The sequence below is a fragment of the Sceloporus occidentalis genome, unplaced genomic scaffold (genome assembly GCF_023333645.1).
Source record: "Sceloporus occidentalis isolate IW3139 unplaced genomic scaffold, rSceOcc1.0.p SCAF_6, whole genome shotgun sequence".
NCBI lineage: Eukaryota > Metazoa > Chordata > Lepidosauria > Squamata > Phrynosomatidae > Sceloporus > Sceloporus occidentalis.
The window spans coordinates 26,318,769-26,337,803 of NW_028316986.1; the positions used below are offsets into that span (position 1 = coordinate 26,318,769).

The 19,035-nt window shown below is 38.7% G+C and overlaps 1 protein-coding gene across 1 annotated transcript in view; it reads left to right on the forward strand.

The window, feature by feature from the left end:
• The window catches only part of LOC149310543 (S1 RNA-binding domain-containing protein 1-like), a 239,603-nt gene that overhangs the window by 85,450 nt on the left and 135,118 nt on the right, over nt 1-19,035 (forward strand). Inside the window, exon 15 of the mRNA XM_089529149.1 lies at nt 2,070-2,161. Coding sequence (XP_089385275.1) covers nt 2,070-2,161 — 92 coding nt within the window. The remainder of the gene's footprint in view (nt 1-2,069; nt 2,162-19,035) is intronic.

Here is a 19,035-nt window from a genome sequence, read left to right on the forward strand (position 1 = left end):
TTTGTTCACCGGAATTGAGAAAAAAAATAATTGTGCTTTTTTTTTAACAATCTAAAGTGTTTTCTGTGTGGTGCTGCAAACTCCTTTTAGCCTGGAAAAACAACTTTTCAAAACAGGATAATCGATGCTGATTTTGCTTTTTACTTACAGACTTAGAAAAGAAAAAGAAAAAAGCAAGGGGGGGAAGCACAGTTTAAAGCAATTGTGCTCTAAAGAATGGTGTTTGTTTCAGTTGCTTCTAAAAGTTCATTTTTCCTCTTATTATTATTCAAGCCTACATTGTCAAGCAGCTTGGGTCCTATTTCTGGGTGAGTTCTTAGTAGTCAGAACATTTTGAAAGTATTGTAGTTGTTATCTAATTTTTTAGCCTTTCATCCCTGATTATTTCTTACATTTGGTTGAACTGGGAAAGTGTGTGTGTGTATGCATTCATTATTTATCTTATCTGTATTAGCCTCCAATATACTAAATGATATTTTGGCAATTCAAGCAACCATATGCTACTTGTGGTTTGCCTCACTATATGAATAAAAACACAGCCCAGTTGCCTCTGACCTGTAGATCTTTTATAAGTGCTGGTTCTTCGCCATGAACAGAAATGGCATTGTTTTCTCTCAATGATACTCAGTCTGAAAGTTTTCAATAGTTGAGGGAAAGGAGTTCATTTTCTTCTAGCTGATCCTCTCTTTGCAAAGTCTGTGTGAGTTTTTTTTTAAATACTATACAGCTTTGATGGTTATTTCAGTTCACATTTATTTTCTGAAAGTTTTGGCGCTGTCTGCAGGTTTTAGGGGCATTTCAGTGCGCCTAAAAGAAGGAAAATTGATACTCCTGCCTTGCAAGTTTGCAGCTTGGGTTTGGTAGCTTCGTCTATTAAGATTGGCCTTGCATGTGATGTTGTGACTCTGGTTGCTTTTAGAGGAGACAGCTGTAGAAAAAAAGTCACAGTGCCTTGTGGGAAGACGGAATGATAACAGAAACAACTTGGTTTTATCTTTTTAAAAAATAGAAGGTCAAAATTTTGTGAACTGGCTTTGCTTTGTGTTGAGAAATGCTTTAAATTCATATTTCTTTCATGTTTGAGTTTGATCTCTGTGTTGTGTGTTTTTGTGTGTGCATGAGCAAGAGAAATTGAGAAAGAATGCAAGCCTAACTGCACTGAATGGTTATATATGTTATTTTTGCAGTTGAATAAAAACCAATGACACTACATTTAGCTACAATTCCAGAACTGTATTTTACAATTTGTATATAGCAATTAGAAACTGATCACTATTGTTCTGGCGAAAGGTTATTCATATTTTATTACTTTAGTAATTTGCAAAGGGCTTTACAACAGTGACTTAGTCAGCTGCATAGTTAGACACCTTTACTTTAGTGAATATAATACAAAAAATTAAATAAAGGAGTATAAATGAGCATTTAGCTCTTTTTCAGTTTGCAGAGGGCTTTACAACAGTGATTCAGCTGCATAGACACCTTTACTTTAGACTGAGCTTTTTTAGATATTATGCTTTGTAACAATTAGTATGAACAGTATGTAGCCCAATATGTTGCAAAGATAACATGCAGTCTTTTTAGTTTTGTTTGTGTGTGGTTGATAAATGTGGTGAAAGCCTCGATTGCTGGGCAGACGATCTTCAAGTTTTTGGAGACTAGTGGGACATAAAACCACAATAAAAGCCAAACAAATTTTATTTCAGTCATGAAAACAAAGTGTAATGTGTCATCTATGGAAAGTGGTTTATATTTTAACACATTCATGTGTATGAATGCTATGGATCTTTAGCTCAGATCCTAAATATTGAAGGTAAATCCCATATATTTTAGTTTAAATTTATTTCAAATGCTTTAGGATCTTACTTAAGGAGCCCTTTCACATAGTGGCTGATGCATTTTATTATGATGTTTGTTCTGGTTTTTTTTTTTAAAAAAACAAGTCTTTAATCTATGTGCATTTTACTCTGTGCAGTTAAAGTATTTTAGCTGTATTAAAATGCAAGAAATTGTACTTTGCCTCGCCTGATGTGTGCAATATGTTTTTTGATCATTTGCTTTCTGTTCTGCAGCATTACCAATGAGGCGGGTGCATCTATCTACAGTGTTAGCCCAGAAGCTTGTAAAGAGATGCCTGATTTAGACCCCAACTTACGAAGTGCAGGTAATTATTGGTTACTTTTGTAACTGCGTGATAATTAGAGTATCTGTTTGTGTTATAAACATATAAATATAATATAGCAACATGACAAAAGTTAGAAGTGAATGAAATAATAGAGTGAATTACGCTGTCATCTCTACCTTGCCATATTTTTCATTTCACACATTCCTTGTACATTAAAATCTGCACGGTCCTAGAAATAAATTGTAAATGGAGGAGCTTTCTTAGATACAGGTCTTTAGAAATTTCTTAATTCAGATGATCTGGAATGTAATTTGAATATGATGTTTACACAGTTCAAAGTGAATTGTCCAAACAAAGTCTGTTGAACATTGTTCGTAGCATACCTACCTCCAGCATATGCCATATGTCCGTTTATTAAGTAGAAATTACTTCAGTCAGAAAGTTAACAAAGAATCAATTGTAATCAGTTATAGACAGTCTTTCTCCCTCTCTGTCTCTCTCCACTGTGGGAATGTGGGTGTCAAAATGGTAAAAATACTGTCACAACCTATAGAAATCTGGTGCAGACAGTATCCAGCAGAAAAGCTGACATATCATATATGTCTCTCCTGAAATTCTGGCACTTATGTTTTGTGGCAAACAAAAGCCAAGGCATGGATGGACTTTTTGAGTTTCAAGGACTTGGTAGCAGCTGCCAGAAATATAAGAGTAAGAACAGGACCAGTCTTTATGTGTGCTGTTTCACACAAAGGTAAAATTTTAGGAGTAGAGATTTCTGGTGGCAGGCAAAAGCATATTTGTTCTTACATAACACATTCTGTATTTACAACTACAGTACATGGAAATGTAACTATAATCTTGGGTCTCTCAGCTGTTCCCATGTTTATTTGACATTCTTCACAATACAGTACTACTTTAGGACTGTTTTTTATAGCTGTTTCCATACTTTTTTTTTAAAGGGATACAGAAGCATTATCCTCCTAGCTGTTAAAACATTCAGATAATATTGATCTCTTGCTCTTTCTTATCTTTTGTCCCTGATTTACTCTATAATATCCTCACTGGTCTTTGTGTTTGTCATTTGTTGCTTGTCAGGTTCCATATTTGTGTTACTCTTTTGTTGCTGTTGTTGTTCTTGTGTGCCTTCAAGTCATTTCAGACTTTTGGTGACCCTGGAGTTTTCATGGCACGATCTGTTCAGAGAAGGTTTGCCATTGCTTTCTAGAAATATTTCTCAAGCCAATATTCATTTACTCACTTCATCCCTTCGTGGAATGTTATTTAACTCTTCTCAAAATCTGCTCTCTTATGCTGAAATTCCTTTCTCTCTCTTTTTCTCTCTCTTTCTGTATATTTTGGCCTTCTTCCCTGCTTTTGAGCTTCTTTTCATTTTATCTTAGGTATTCTGTTCTTCATCTACATTTATAAGCCCGTTGTACAGGTTTCGTATGTTCTCTTCAGCAACCACCTTTTTTAGAGGCCTTACAAATATGAATAATAAACAGTGTTGTTGCTGTTATATATCAGTGTGTGAAGCTGAAAAAAGAAATCCAGTGCATGATAATCCAGGACTGTATTCTCCTTTACAAACTTGCCCATGTATTGAAATCTGAATGGGAAGCCCTTCTCTCTTTCCCACCACACTCACAGGTACATCTGGTGGGGTCCCCCAGGAGAGGGCCATCTCAGTGGCTTCCCCCAGGTTCTGGTACTCCCTTCCTAAATAATAATAATAATAAATAAATTTAAATAAAACTTTTATTTTTATCCTGCTTTTCTGTAGTAAAACAATCAAAGCGGCTTCCTAGATAGGTTAGGATGGCGCCCTCCCTACTCTCTTTCCACAGATAAGTGAAAACCGTTCTGCTTTGACAAGCCTTTGAGGACTGATTATACACAGCTTAGTCTGCCTAAGCAATACTCTGGATTTTCCAATTTTTTAATTGTTGTTCTGTTTTTTAAAAAAGATTTTTGATTTTAATTGGTGTCAACTTGTTTGATAGTTTAATTTCTTTTTAACTGTTTTATTTTGTGAATTTTTAACTATGATTCCCCCCCCCCCCCCCCCCCGGGATCTGTCGTAAGTCACCCTGGGTCCTACACTGGGAAAAAAGGTGACATATAAACAATCATACAATGAGGCCTTGGTATTTGATAGGGTTTGGTTCCAGGAGCCCTGTAGATACCAAAATCCATGGGTACTCAAGTTCCATTATATAATAGTAGGTAGTAACTAGAAATTAAGGAAAGTAACAACTTTTTTTGTGGCACTTTTTTGCAGCACTTCTTTTTGAAGTGATGTTTTGCATGGTTACATTATCTATTAGTTTAATTCTGTATTATTAGGTTGCCCAAATGTGTTAGACACAGAACTGAAATTAATTGTACCACTATCACCACCAGCAGCAAAAACAGAGTTTTTGCTGAAATTTCTCTTTAACAGGAAAGTCAAAGAAATTTGATGAGATGTGTGAAACTTTCTGGCCATATATTGGAGAGCTAATTCATGCCCACAGCTACAACCAGGTTTTTGTCTTGGGCATTTCTCCCAAGGACTTCTGAGGGAAACTGAACAAAGGTCAGAAAATCTCAGGAGAGCTTTACATGTCTTAGCTTAAACATCCTAATATAACAAGTGTTGTACCTATACCAGTACAGCTAATTCAGATTTAGCATGCTAACATATAAAAGCTCTTTGCATGCTAGTGTTTCTTGCGGTCTCTTATGTGGAAGACTGACAATTTCCACCCCAGTGTGCTATGGGTAAGTACCATATTTATGCCATATTATTAGTGTATTTGTGTAGTTATTGAGATTCTCACCATGAGCCAGTAGACAGTGGCTTGTGAAGCAACATTGGACCATCACATTGAGCAACACTGACCTATGCTAGCTGGGTGTTTGAGTTTGGGAGGATGTAACAGTATTGTAGTTGTGATATCGACCTTGATAATTTCCAAGGTTTTACTTGCCTTCCTTCTTCACTCTGTTTGTAGACCTTTCTCCCCCTTCTGCTCTTTCCTGATCGGCTTCACTGCTGGGAGCTCCCATAAAACCCAATCCCTATTATTTTCTCTTAAGTGCATGGGGAAAAAACTGATTCTCCATCCTTACCCTGCTAGGACCTGAGCCCAAGTGAAAGACCATGTTGCCCCCCTACCAGATCTAGCATTACTACTCTTTTCCACCTTTTCAGTAATCAGGTATAGATCCTCAAAGCAGAAGGGAGACATTTGGCACCCCAAAGCACCCCCACATGACCTGGTTCTGGGAACAACTCAATCTTGCCAGGAGCCTGTAAGAACTTGTTCCCCACAGTCCATTAAATTGTAATCATGAATTCCATCTCAGTTCCAAACAAATCCAGTTTTGCAAAAGCCCTGCATTTAATCGTCTATGTAAATAATAATAAAATCCGTGAAGTATTTTAGTTGTTGTTCCTCAGGTTACTTGGAAGCTTACAATGAGCAATGAATAAAATCCAGGTACGTAGTTAGGTGCCATTAAAATGCTTCCTTCTTGAGAGAAATGACAGCCTTTGGCCTCTTACCATCTAGGCATGCAAAGATGTCTAGTCACTGGTGCAATTAGTTTCTAGATTTGTTTTTCTTCTATACTGGTTCTCAATTTTTGTTTGCTCTTGTAGATCCTAAGCATGAGTGGAATCAAGGGAAATGGACTTTCCCCTATTTTTGTTTTAATGGTTGCATTAACACATGTCAAACTTGGTGTCTACACAATTGAATTCAGTACATTAAAAAGCAACAATGGCTGACAGCTGCATGATGAAGTGTGACATTTGGAGTTAAAAGTTTAAAAAGGCTTTGCAAGCATCACACAAGATAACAGTGATCCTAACGTGGTTTGCCACTTTAACATTTCTCTCAGTAGAAATTAGTGAGGAGGAGGAATGGGGGAGCTGAGCCCTATAAAATAAAGAGAATAGTTCTATGTCTCCTAATAAAAGGGTTTTTTTTTTTAAAAAAAAATGCAATCAGATGGGGCCTTTTATGAGAATTGCACCTGGAGTGTTGGCCTTTTTAGATCCATTTTTGCTACTTGTATAATTCTGATTTTCATTTCATTTAAAGTCCACATCTGCTTTTATTTAACATAATGTTCTTTTTATTTTATTTTTTTTAAAAACCCTGCCAAATGGATTGTCTCAGATAAAAGAGAATGGATTGTTGTTGATCAGTTCATTCCCCCTTCCGCCCCCCAGCATTGGCAAAGCCCAGCATTGCTGTGAGGAAGTTCACTATGATTCAGTTTTTTCCCCCAAGTATAAGGGAGCTGTTTTTGAGAGCAAGTGAGTTGCTCCAAGCCATTTCCAATAGACCAGAGGAGGGTGACTAAAATGGTGAAAGGTCTGGAAACCATGCCCTGTTGAGGAGTGGCTTAGGGAGCTGAGTGTATTCAGTCTGGAGAAGAGAATGTTAAGAGCTGATACTATAGCCTGTTTAAATATTTGAAAGGAGATCATATTGAAGATGGAGCAATATGCTTGTTTTCTACAGCTCCAGAATATAGGACCTGGAGCAATGGGTTCCAACTACAGAAAAAGAGATTCCACCTCAACATTAGGAAGAACTTCCTAACAGTAAGAGAATGGAATAGGCTGCCTCAGAGTGCAGTGGAGTCTCCTTTTTGGGAAATTTTTAAGCAGAGGCTAGATGGCCATCTCTTGGTGGTGCTTTGATTGTGTCTTCCTGCATGGCATAGGGTTGGACTTGATGCCCCTTGAGTTCTTGTCCAACTCCATGATGCTATGATTTTTAGGACCAACGTGTGCAAATAAGCAACACAGACGAAATACATACACAATTTTAAGGGAAACTCCCTTATGCTAAGTCAAACTAGTGTTCCACCTAGTTCTACTCTGCATTGTGAATACTAGAAGGCAGTACCTCCACATATCGTTTGCACCTCTACCCACAGGTGCCAAAGATTGAGTTTGACCTTCTGCATACAAAGATCTACAACTGAGTTGTGGTCTTTCCCTTCACATACATGTCACAGGACTTACCAAGTGTTGAATGGTCAAATAATGAGAACTCATGTAATGTATCTTCAGGCATTTTTGATGAAAATTTGAAGATGATCATAATAGTCTTTTGAAACTATTAATATTTTCTATCTATTACTCTAGCGTAAAAGTAAAGCTAGACAAAAATATACTAGGGATTGCTCTTTATTTAATATATTCATGTTTGTGGCACTTTGCAGAGCAGAAGCCTCTCTCTTTATTGAGTAAAGAACCTTGGAGCCTGAAAGAAGCTCAAACTCGAGAGTTTATAACATCCAAAGTCCACAAAACAATGATATCTTTATGGGGCCAACCAAAATACGCAGAATTCATGATATAAGCTTTCGAAGCTCCACTGACTTCTTTCTCAGTCAAAGATGTTAAAAATCATACAGGAAAAAGAAAAAAATGATGGTGTTAGAGTCACAGGCCTACATTTTGTCATGATGTTCTTGTTGTTCTCAGTTAAGGTGGTATGGAGGAATATCCATGTTGACAAAATGTAGGCTTGTGACATTGTCATTTTTTTTCTTTATCCTGCATGAATTTTTACACCTTTGCCTGATGAAGAAGACAGTGGAGCTTTGAAAACTTACATCATGTATTTTGTGCATTTTGGTTGGTCCAATAAAGGTATTGCTGTTTTGTGGATTTGAGATGTTATTCTACTTTTATCTTATAAAAGTTGACTGCACTGTTTTAACTGTTTTAATGTTTGAAATTATATGTTTTATTTTTGTATTTTATTGTTACTGTTGGGCTGTAATCCCACCTCGATCCACCTGGGAGAGGTAGGAAAATATAAATTAATTTTATTAATATTTATTAATATTACTTTGCTTTATGGTCAACAGGGCTACCCCTGGATGTGTTTTATGAGAGCTTGTATTTATTTATGTATAACATTTATACCCAGCTTTGCATCTGCATAAGCTCTGGATGTGGCTTACTTGATATCTGACCTCAGGCTTACAGTCTTAGAAAAGAATTCAGAGACATAGCTGTGTTAGTCTGGAATATCAATATTCAAAGGGGTTTTGTAGCACCTTTGAGGCTAACTGGGTGGATGAAATTGTAGCATAAACTTTTGTCGACTTGCATCTGAGGAAATTGACCAAGTCTATGATAGCTTATGCTACAACTTTTTCTACACATTCAGTCTCAAAGATGCTACAAGATCAATTTGCTTACAGTCTTAGAAAAGAAAAAGAAAGCAGGATGGGGAGGGAAGAGGGAAACCAATTTTAACATTACAAGGTTTATTCAGCCTCATGGGATAGCTGCTGGCTTATACGAATTTGTGGCTTCATGGCTCACCCTCTTCTTAGCTGCTGTAGCAGTAGGGGTGCTGTGAGCATCAGTTGTCTAAAGGTTGCCCAGGGACCACAAACCTCATGTAGTATTACAGATGGAATATCTGAGTTTATGACTCCTTAGAATTGCACCTCTCATTTTTCTCCTCTAAGGAGCCCCCAGATTCCATGTCTAAAGGCTGACAGAAACAAGGACGAGTCCTCTGTCCCAACCAACATGGAGTCATCATTTTTGTGGTATGACAACTGAGAGAAAAAAAGGGAAGGAAAAAGAGAGCTAAGGAGTGCACAGAAGGATAGTAGAAAACTGTGGTTGGATAGATGATAATTTTAGTACCATATACATCCCAAATGTTTTCATTCACAGATTTGTAGACTCCTGAAAAAGAACGAAACCTTCCACTAATATGAAATTGTACCGATAAGCGTACAGTAATCCAGAGCAGCTGTTGTTTGAGAAAAACAAGACTAGGAATGTTCCCTCCATTGCTTCTGTACTACATTGACCCACATGTTTCTTGCAGATGCTGGATGAACTGTTACTTGGAAATAAAGTCAATCAGTCTGTACCTGGATACAGTTTGTATTTAGTATTAAGGAGAGGAATGAAGAAAGACAAACCCAATGGGCTGCTTTAGGTTAACATGATTTTGATGCAGAAATTAATTAATTGATGATGATGATGATGATGATGATGATGATGATGATGATGATGATGATAGAAGTGGTATTTGAATGAAAGGGGGAGGGAGATTATTTGAATTTACACAGTGATGTGCATTCGTTCCCAGCCATTTGAGCCTCTCAAGTTTTCATGTTGAGCATTCAGCAGGGATGTCTGAAAAGCTCAAATAGGGGAAGCGTGGATTCCATTTCTCTGACACTTCCCCTCCCTCCACTTCCACAAACAGAAAACAAAAACAAAAAACCCAGAACATCTTTTTAAGGAAGAAGAAAGAAGTATAGCATAAATACAGATCAATCTGCGATTGTCCATTTTCACTGGTAACCATTTTCTGCCGTCCCAGAACTTGGAAAGTGAAATAATTTTTGACTACAATCTTCAGAATCTTATGGAATGGGAGATATTGGGAACTACCGTCTGGGAAAAAAATGTTTTCCCCAAACATGGTATGTCCATTTCCCAGCCCTGCTACCTGAGAACCTTTAAACTTGAAATGTGAGGACTGAACCTGGTACAGTATTTTGAAAGCTTCTGCTTAGCTGTTTTCTCTAATACGCTCCTCTTGTCTAACTAGTACTGAGTTCACCTTGTTATCTCTTACCCCTTTGCCATGGTAAAGCTGTTCTTTGTCTGCTTAAAAGAGGGACAAATTATTTGGGAGGCCTAGGGAGCAGCAAAAGTAGGATTTTAACCTAGATCATAGAATCATAACACTGGATGGGGACTTTTAATTCATCTAGCTGAACCGTCTGTTTCATGCAGAAGGTTCATAATCTGAGCATCTACAATAGATGGTTATTCAGCCTTTGGCTGAAAACCTCTAGTAAAACAGTGTAATTAATTACCTCCTCCTAGATAATTAATTCCTTTAGCCAACCCCTTTTGCCATGAAGATGTTTCTCCTAATATCCAGCCCAAATCTCTTGTCCTGAAATTGAAGCGCCTTAGTTGATACGGTGGCTCAAGTGGTTAAGACGCTGACTCTGTTGATTGCAAGATCGGCAGGTTGGCAGTTTGAGGCCTGAGTGCCCCATGATGGGGTGAGCTTCCATCACTAGTCCCAGCTTCTGCCAACCTAGTAGTTTGAAAGCATGCAAATGCAAGTAGATAAACAGGTACCACCCCGGTGGGAAGGTAAACAGCGTTCTGTGCAATCATGCTGGCCACATGATCACAGAGTAGTCTCTGACAACACTGGCTTTTCGGCTTAATAACGGAGATGAGCACCATCCCCTATTCGACACAACTTGACAACCTTTACCTTTACCTTTAGTTCTAGTACAGTTTCCTAGAGTAACAGAATAAGATTTTTCTTTCTTTCTTCTATTTGACAGCTCATTAAATTCAGCTTTTTCTCATAGGGGTTACATCCCACACCTTGCCTGTTTTCATTCAATTGCATTGCCCTGAGTGCTCTGTTTCCATGAGCTGGAAATATTTCTTCCTGTGGCTTCAGAACTATAGTTCTATTAAGTCAGACTAAAATTTCATTAACTTTTTTTGCAGTCACACAACACAGTCGGTTCATGTTTAGCTTGTGACTGACTAGAATCTGGAGATCCATTAGATAAGTACTACTGCCAAACCAGTAGCTTCATCCTGTACTTATGGTTCCCTTCTTCCCTTATCAAGAATACAGACTTTTTCGCTTGAAAGATTTTTAGTTTGCACTTGCCCCGTTCATTTTTAAGCAGTAAGTCCCTGTGGTCTGTCAATGTATAAACATACAGCTAATAATAATATAGAGTCAGCAATCCAGAAAATGTGTTTAAAGAGCAAGTATCTTGAGGTGTAAATCATGTAAATGAGCCAAGCTGCATGCTGAAAAAAGCCTGTGCATACACCACCATTCTTATTGGGGATGGTAGTGCAGAGAAGTCCTTCTTGAGCCTCAGATGGTCAGTTAGTGGAAGTGGAACAAGACTCCAACTCCAAAAGAAATGAAGGGAAATTTTATGCCATACAACACAATATGTACTTTCTGTAGATATTCTACACAGAAGATCAGGTTAGGGGGAAGAGAGGGGCCAGAATGTAGAAAAACAAACCTAGAACCAAATTCTAGAAGTCAGGTTTTTTTTTTCTGATCCTACCACATGAAACTATGACAGTAAAAAACAAAAGAAAAATTAATGCCATTTTCAAATTTCATGCATTTATCTTTTCATTTTTGAAATACTCAAGCAGCTCATTGACTGCCCTTGTTCAATAAAAATGTAGCCTATTTGCAGGAATTGCTCTCGATATATTTTTCCTCTACCCCTTTCTTGTATTGTAAACTATTCCTCTTGATTAGGTTGCCAGGTTCTCTCAAAAATCCCTTGGTGCTATCAGGTTTTTGTAAGGTGGCTCCTTGCCTTTAACTTTCCCCGGTGGTTATTCGCCACTATGTTTGTCTGGCTGGTAGCCATTGGGTCCAGTCCAGAACAAGTTAGCAAGTTCAAATTCCATTCAAATTGATAGGGGTTAAATGCATAATTGTGCAATTACATCTCACTGATTTCAGTACAGCCTAAGCATACTTTATTTTTTCTGGGTAGTGACCATTATACATGAATAATATTTTGATGCATCATATCATTTCCTTTTCTAAATTCAAATTTCTTGTTTTATAAGTAAAATATAGAATATAGCCTCTGGCTTGCCACTGTTGGAGGAGGTGTCCGCAGAAGTAAATCTTTCATCTAACCCAACATGGTGTTGTATTAAAACTGTATTATGTTATCTCATATCTTTCTCATACAAGCTAATGCTTAATTGGATGATACATGGGGGGCGGGGGGGAATTGTGTTGTCACCTATAAAAATGTTCTGAATTAACATGGCAATTTTTATAGCATAGGCAGAGAATGATCAGGTGGCACATTTTGTTCCAGCTACTAATGCAGACGGAATATCCCTTTGAAATTAACATTTTTTCTTCTTAATAATAACCTGAAGCAACTGTAATGCTGCCAAATTCCAGGAGGTAAGTTGCCTTAAAACTGAGTGTGTTGACTGCTGTTAGGATGCAGTACAATTAGAAAGATTAGTCTGTGGTTGGTACTAGTTGCTACATTGTTTTAAAAATTCCTGCCATTTTAGAATATAAACATGTTTTTAGTTTTGCATTTCATTTAATGGCAAAATGTCTTTTTCTCTTTCTTCCGAACCCTGAATTTCTGTTTATTGCTTCTTTTACAGTACAGAAACTAAGCTAGCAGCTCTGTGTGCTTCATTGCACCAACTCATAGAAAGAAATATAGACAAGCCACAGTACAAAGATTTCTTTTGACACAGAGTAAGATAGGAAAGGGCATTTCCTCTTACCGACAAGGGCATTTATACCAGCCTATGTCAAAAGACATCTCCTTAGTAAAGCTTGTCTCTACTACTTTTGTAAGTTAGTGCAATGATGCACAGAGGGACACTTTCATTTTAATTTCCATTTCACCTGTTAAAACAGAGATTGCACACTTTCTGTTTGTTTCCAGACTGCGATGCCTTCAAGATGTACTGTCTTTCCTCACCCGCTGACAGTCAGGGTTTGAGAGCCTGTGCCCAGCTTTAAAGCTGTGACTTGTCTTGCCATGTGGCAGAAGTTACTTGTTAGAATTTAACTGACAGCATTTCTCCACAAGCCAGTTTCCCTGTGGTTTGTGTTATCAAATGCGTTGTCCTGTCCAGATGAGTGACCCAGTTCCAGTTATCTTGGGACTGTGTATCACAACTTACTCGGAAAGCATTTCCATGAGCTGTGTGTATCCTTATATGAGCCTGTCTGAATTATAAGATCCTCAGGGGAAGGCTTTCTCAGTCCCCACCAGTCCCAGGCACATATGAGGCCCTTTCACACTATACATTTATAGCATTATGATTCCTCATTAACTGCCATGGCAACATCATCTGGGATCTTAGGTTTGTAGTTTTATGAAGCACTAAAACTCTCTAGTTGAGAATTCTAAATGCTCTTGTGCCATTCCCAAGATTCCATATGATGTTGCCATGGCAGTTAATGTGGAATCACAGCACTATAATTGTGTAGTGGGAAAGGACATGTGAGAATTGTAAGGACATATGAGAAGACCTTTTGGGGGACTACTCCAAGGATGTGGAACTTCTATTGGAAGCAAACACTCTTTTCATTATATAGGCATTTGGGGTCTGTGTGCTGTTTCTCCCCCTCCCCACATATTTTATGCTTTAAACTGTTGTTGTTGTTTTTTGTTTAGAGTTGTGCACATTTTAATAGTATAGATTATGTATTGTAGCCTTTAGTGTGAGTACAAACACTTATGCCTGTTGGAATTTTGTAAGTTCTTTGGCATTGTTTTCCTTTGCTTCATCCTTTACATCCTTCATTACATCCCTTTAAGTTTTACCCTCGACTTACCCATGGGTCATATCAAAATCCATAATTTTGGCCCCCAAACCTACCCTTAACTTATATATGAGGTCAACTTAAAGTTGAGTATATAAGGTATTTAATTGTTTTAAAACTTGATGATTTGAATCAGGGTCTTCTTGATGCTTGGATATGGAAACTCACTGAGTGACTTTGAATAAGTCACATTCTCTCAGAGCAGTGGTCCCCAAACATTTTCAAGCTGCCACCCCCTTTTCTCTTGGGCAACAACCCTGGTACCCACCAATGCCTATTTCCTGATATTAAGTCTGCAGTTATGCTGCAAATTTAAAACAATCTTGGTTGCTGCTCTCTTTGCACCCAGTGATCTTAGAAGACTGCTGGTTCCCCTTTTCTTTCTTGTGCGCCAGTACTTTAACTGAAGGCCCTCCATCGCCCCCTTCTTCCCTCACTGCCCCCCTGCTGCCCCCTTTACCCCTCATTGCCCCCTTGGATCTTTACACCCACCCCTGGGAGGTGTACCACCCACTTTGGGAATCACTGTCTTAGAGAGAGGCAATAACAAACCCACCCTGAACACATCTTGCCAAGAAACTCCTGCGAAATGTTCACTTTACAGTCTCCATAAACTGGAGATGTCTTAAAAGCACACAATACACACTCCTTGAGCATAGAACTGCATTCCAGCCATGACATCTCACTTAAATATAGCTGTAGTAGTTTTTCTGTCAACTTTAAGGTGGTTTGCCAGCATGTCAGAGTTGGAAAAGATCTTAAAGGTTCAGCTTTTGCTCAGTGAAAGGACTGCAAGGCAGGATGCAGCTGTACCTGACAGGTGGCTGTCCATGCCCTGCTTACATACCTGCAGCATGTGGGCATTCACCACTGCTTGGTAGTCTGGTAGTCTGTTCCACTGGTCACCACCAGATAGAAAATCTTTCATAGGCCATGAGACTACGGCCTGTTACAGACTGCCAAAATAAAGCTGCTTCGGGTCCCTTTGGAGGTATGCTATTTAAATGATGCATGGGTCCTAAGAGTCCGGAGGTTGCGCCAAAGCCACACTCCATTCCTAAGCACTGGAGGGCAGCTTTTGGTGCAGCTTCCAGATTCTTAGGACCCATGCAGGCCTACATCAGCATATTTGGAGCAGGATGTCATGGCCAGCCAAGAGGAGCTCTCGGAGGATGAGGAGGAGGATGAGCCTCCTCCAGAGCAAGGGCTGATTGAGGCTACGCCAGGTGTTAGTTCTACTCTGCCAGGTCCCAGCTGTGCTTCCCCAGCCCCAGAGCAGGAGGTCCAACCAGGTCCTAGTGCTGAGAAGAGGCCTCCTATGGTGCCACAGCCTAGTGGTGACTCTGGAGACGAGACTTGCCTGCAGGTGCCTGTTGCTAGAGTTTATTGCATGAGCCCTTGGTGTGATTGCTGTCGCTCTAGCTCCTGACATCTTGTTACCTTGCTACCTTGTTATCTTGACCTCGGACCGGACCTCTGTTATCTCTTGGCTATTGTGACCTTGGGCTGTTTTGATCACGCTGCTTTCTGGCTTCCTGACTTCGGCTCGTCTTTTGGTACGCTTGACTTTCTGGAACCCTGACATCAGCTTGCTTCCTCGGCCTGCTCTTAGACTGCTTCTCCACAAGGTTTGTTTTGCTTGCACTGTTGGCTGAAGGCTTGGTTATCAGCATAAGTCAGAGATTGCTGGCAGCAATCCTGGACACAGGCATATCTCCATGTGCCTGTTCCCACCCCCAGAAGCCTGTTTTGAAGATCCAGGGTTCAGAGGTTGGGACATGGTCATGCAAATCCAGCTGCAGTTTTTCAAAGATGTTGGAGACAACTCAAAGTTTTCAGTGCTCACAAAATACATTTCCTCCCTTAAAAATGATGATACAAATGTCTGTATGTATGGAGTGGATGTTGTATGTATGGAGTGCATGATGAGTTATCATTTTAAAAAGATACACAGGAAGACTAAGCAACACTGCAGTGTACAACAAAGCTGCAGGGATGTGTGTGTGCTGGTGTGGACTGAACCTAAGTTCGTCTGAGAAAGAAGTGCAGGGTAAGAAACAGATTTCCGTGTTGGATTGGAGCTGTAACTATGGGTGGAAGTATCTGCCATTGAAAGGCATAGCTTCTGAGTGAACGCAAAGAAAAGGAGAGCAAAAGGTCATAACAACACAGCTTGGCTTAGCATTGTCAAGTTCCATCTGCTTGTCTTCTCTCCACAGGGCAGAAGACATTGGATTATTGTTCACTCCAAAGTTCAGCAAACCACTTGTACTTTCCATGGCAAGAGAATGCCTTTTAGGCATTTGGGGCTTATTAGGACTTTGAGACTGTCATGCTAAAGGGGTTTATACCCCTGGGTGCTTTTACAGATACAGACATACCGTTCAGAGCTGTCACAGTGTCCAGCAAATGGAAGGTAAAGATCGGAGATAATATAATTTCTTCTGACTTTATCTCAGGGAAAGTAAAACCATTTGATGATTAGATGTGTGGGACATAGTGTCTTTATGTCTACTTGAGCTAATTTCTCCAGCTTCTTTTAAAAGAGCACTGCTCCCCTTTGGCTGCTTTGAAAGAGAAGGTCACTTTTAGCAAACTTTGCTGTGGAAAAGTCGGTACAGTTAACAGCACGCTGGAAAGAGATGGTTTTAAGTGGAAAATACTTGCAGCTAACCACAGAGAGCCAATGTGAATTAATACAGGATTAGAACATGTTACAAGGACAAAACCATATTATTAGTCAAAGGATGAGATCGATGTAATGTGATGTTTTGCATTTTCAGTGTAAGTGCAAAGCTAGCTGCTTTTTATTATTAAGAGTTGATGTGAATTCTATAATTCATACCAGGCTACTGTCTTTTTATTCACTTCTGAGCTAAAGAGTTAAAAGACCTGTGTTTGCAAGAGTGGTTTGAGACTTTAACAACATTTTGAATTAAAACATCAGCAGGAGGAGGTCACTTATTTTGAAGAATAAAGAAAGTCCTTTAAGTATGTACCTTCACTACTGAAGTGCTTCTCTAGTTAAGATTTTGCCTTGAACAACACTCTTGAATTTGTAGCATGTTGGAAAGCTTTGATTTGAATAAATCTTGTTAAAGACTCCTTGAAAATCCATGGCTATTCTTTGTACTTAGATGGGGCCATCTTGTTGCTAGAGTAAACAATATGCCATCCAGTATTCTAGGATCCAAGTAGCGTAGTCTTCTACTATGGATCCAGTGATCTGTGGCCAGAATTTGAGGTGTATAACACAGCTTTCACCTCCCCCTATGCCATACACTTCACACACCTACCAAAATCAGTCAATGGGGCCAGAGAATCCTCCAGATTCCAATGGGAGCAGGCAACTGAAATAAAGTGTAGGGAAAATTTGTAATCATTCCTGTGCAAAGATAGAAACATCTTCTGCTTCCTCAAGTGACTAACTGAATTGAAGCCACTGTATTTATGTAATAAGTTGCAATGTAAATACAATCTTACTTGAAGGAGACTTGTATCATCAGAAATAAGAATCTGATTTCTGTCATCCCGCAGCTACCCAAAAGCAAGAGGCTACATCATTTAACTAATACTAGAGGATATAAAGACCATTTGGAATATTACAGTCTATTAACTGTTTCATACAAAGTGCTAAGTCAATGTCCTTCCTAGATGTGATTCCTAATGCACATCATATGAGGGACTCCCATTCCAAAAGTAAAAAAGAGGTTTTTGTTTTGACATATACCTGTGATTATATATTGGTGCTACAATTCCCAGTATTACATGTTACAAACTTTTGGGCAGAAAGTGTTCTTCACTTTTTTAACTTTCTCAAGTGGTAACAACTGGCCACTGGAACACTGGACTGAATGGTGTCAGCCAGAGCAAAAGCTAACTAGTTAAAAGGCAGAGCAAAGTTATCAGTTAATTTGGAAGCTTCCTGATGTAAAGGAGCAAATCAATTAATTCATTTAAGAATTAGAGCATTTATACCATGTCCTTCAGTCAGAAAGCCTCACAGTGTGGCTTACAATTAGTTAATTTTGACACTTTCCTGCCTTCAGGTTTAATCTGAAAGGACATGACATCAATATATTTTTAAACTTAATTGGTTTGTTTGAACTTAATTAGTTGACTTAAAATTGAGTTTAAATGGGAGACTGTGAGAATGCTCACAAATTTTATATTTTTCAGCGTTTATTTTTAAGCCTAAAGGCTAGTTCTCTTTGAGAGCCAGTGTGGTGTAGTGGTATGAGTATCCAACGGTGTCTCTGGAGACCATGGTTCAAATTGCTGCTTGGCCATGAAACCCCGCCAGGTCACACACTCTCAGCCTCAGAGGAAAGCAAAGGCAACCCCTCCCCCCCAAAAAAAATATTGTCAAGAAAACTATGGCCTGTTACAGACTGCCAAAATAAAGCTGCTTTGGGTCTCTTTGGAGGTATGCTATTTAAATGTTGCGTGGGTCCTAAGAGTCTGGAGTTCGCTCCAAAGCCACACTCTGTTCCTAAGCACTGGAGGGCAGCTTTGGTGCAGCTTCCGGATTCTTAGGATGCACGCATCATTTAAACAGCATGCCTCCAAAGAGACCCGAAGCAGCTTTATTTTGGCAGTCTGTAACAGGCCTATGTGATAGGTTAGGCTTAGGGTTGCCATAAGTCGGAAACAACTTGAAAGCAAACAACATTAACAAGTTATCTGGAATTTTACAAAACTGTTTCTTGTTTTTTTGTTTTTTGCAAAACTGATTTTTATAAAAGATTTTCTTGCTTTTTGTAAACCCCTCAGTGTTGAGGAATTATAATGTTTTAAACCAACAAATAGTAAGGATCAACTTGGAGCAGTGGTTGTTTTCTTTACAAGCAGGTGGTACCTCTGTTCTATGCCAGACACCACATGGAGACTGTCTCAGGAAGCTGAATTTTGAAGCTATTATTTCTGGGACTTTATCTGGGATCCGTGTAAGAATCTTTAAGCTAAAGATAAGAGAAAGTTAAGGAGATATTATAAGGGAGGGAGAAAAGGAAAGCAAGAGAAGAGGTTTTGCTGGAGTGGATGAGAGAAATAAGGTTTTCAGAAACTGATATAGTTGTTTCTTTCTTTCCCAGGCTCAAATCAGGAATGGAGATGTTAACACCTTCATTCCAAGTAAGGCTTTTTCATGCAGGCATATAACATAAATTTAAATGGCTTTCTACATTCCTTTCTAACATAAATTCAATTATATTAGATATTTTAGTTTATTTGTGATTAACTAAATACAATAAATATTTAAAAACAACACTAATGTCCCTATCTCTGATTTCAGCCATCCTGATGAAGATCCTGTTACAAATAAGAAAGAAATCTAGTGGACAAAAATACAAGTCCCTTGTATTTTTTTTAAAAAAACCGTTAAGAGATTCTGGGGAAATGGTAGCATAATTATAAAAGGTTGGACTGAATACATTAAAAAATATAGTGAGCTGCATAAATTTCATAACGACTTTGTTAACCCATTTTTTTGTTTTGCATACTTTGTCTTTCATGATACATGGGACAGTA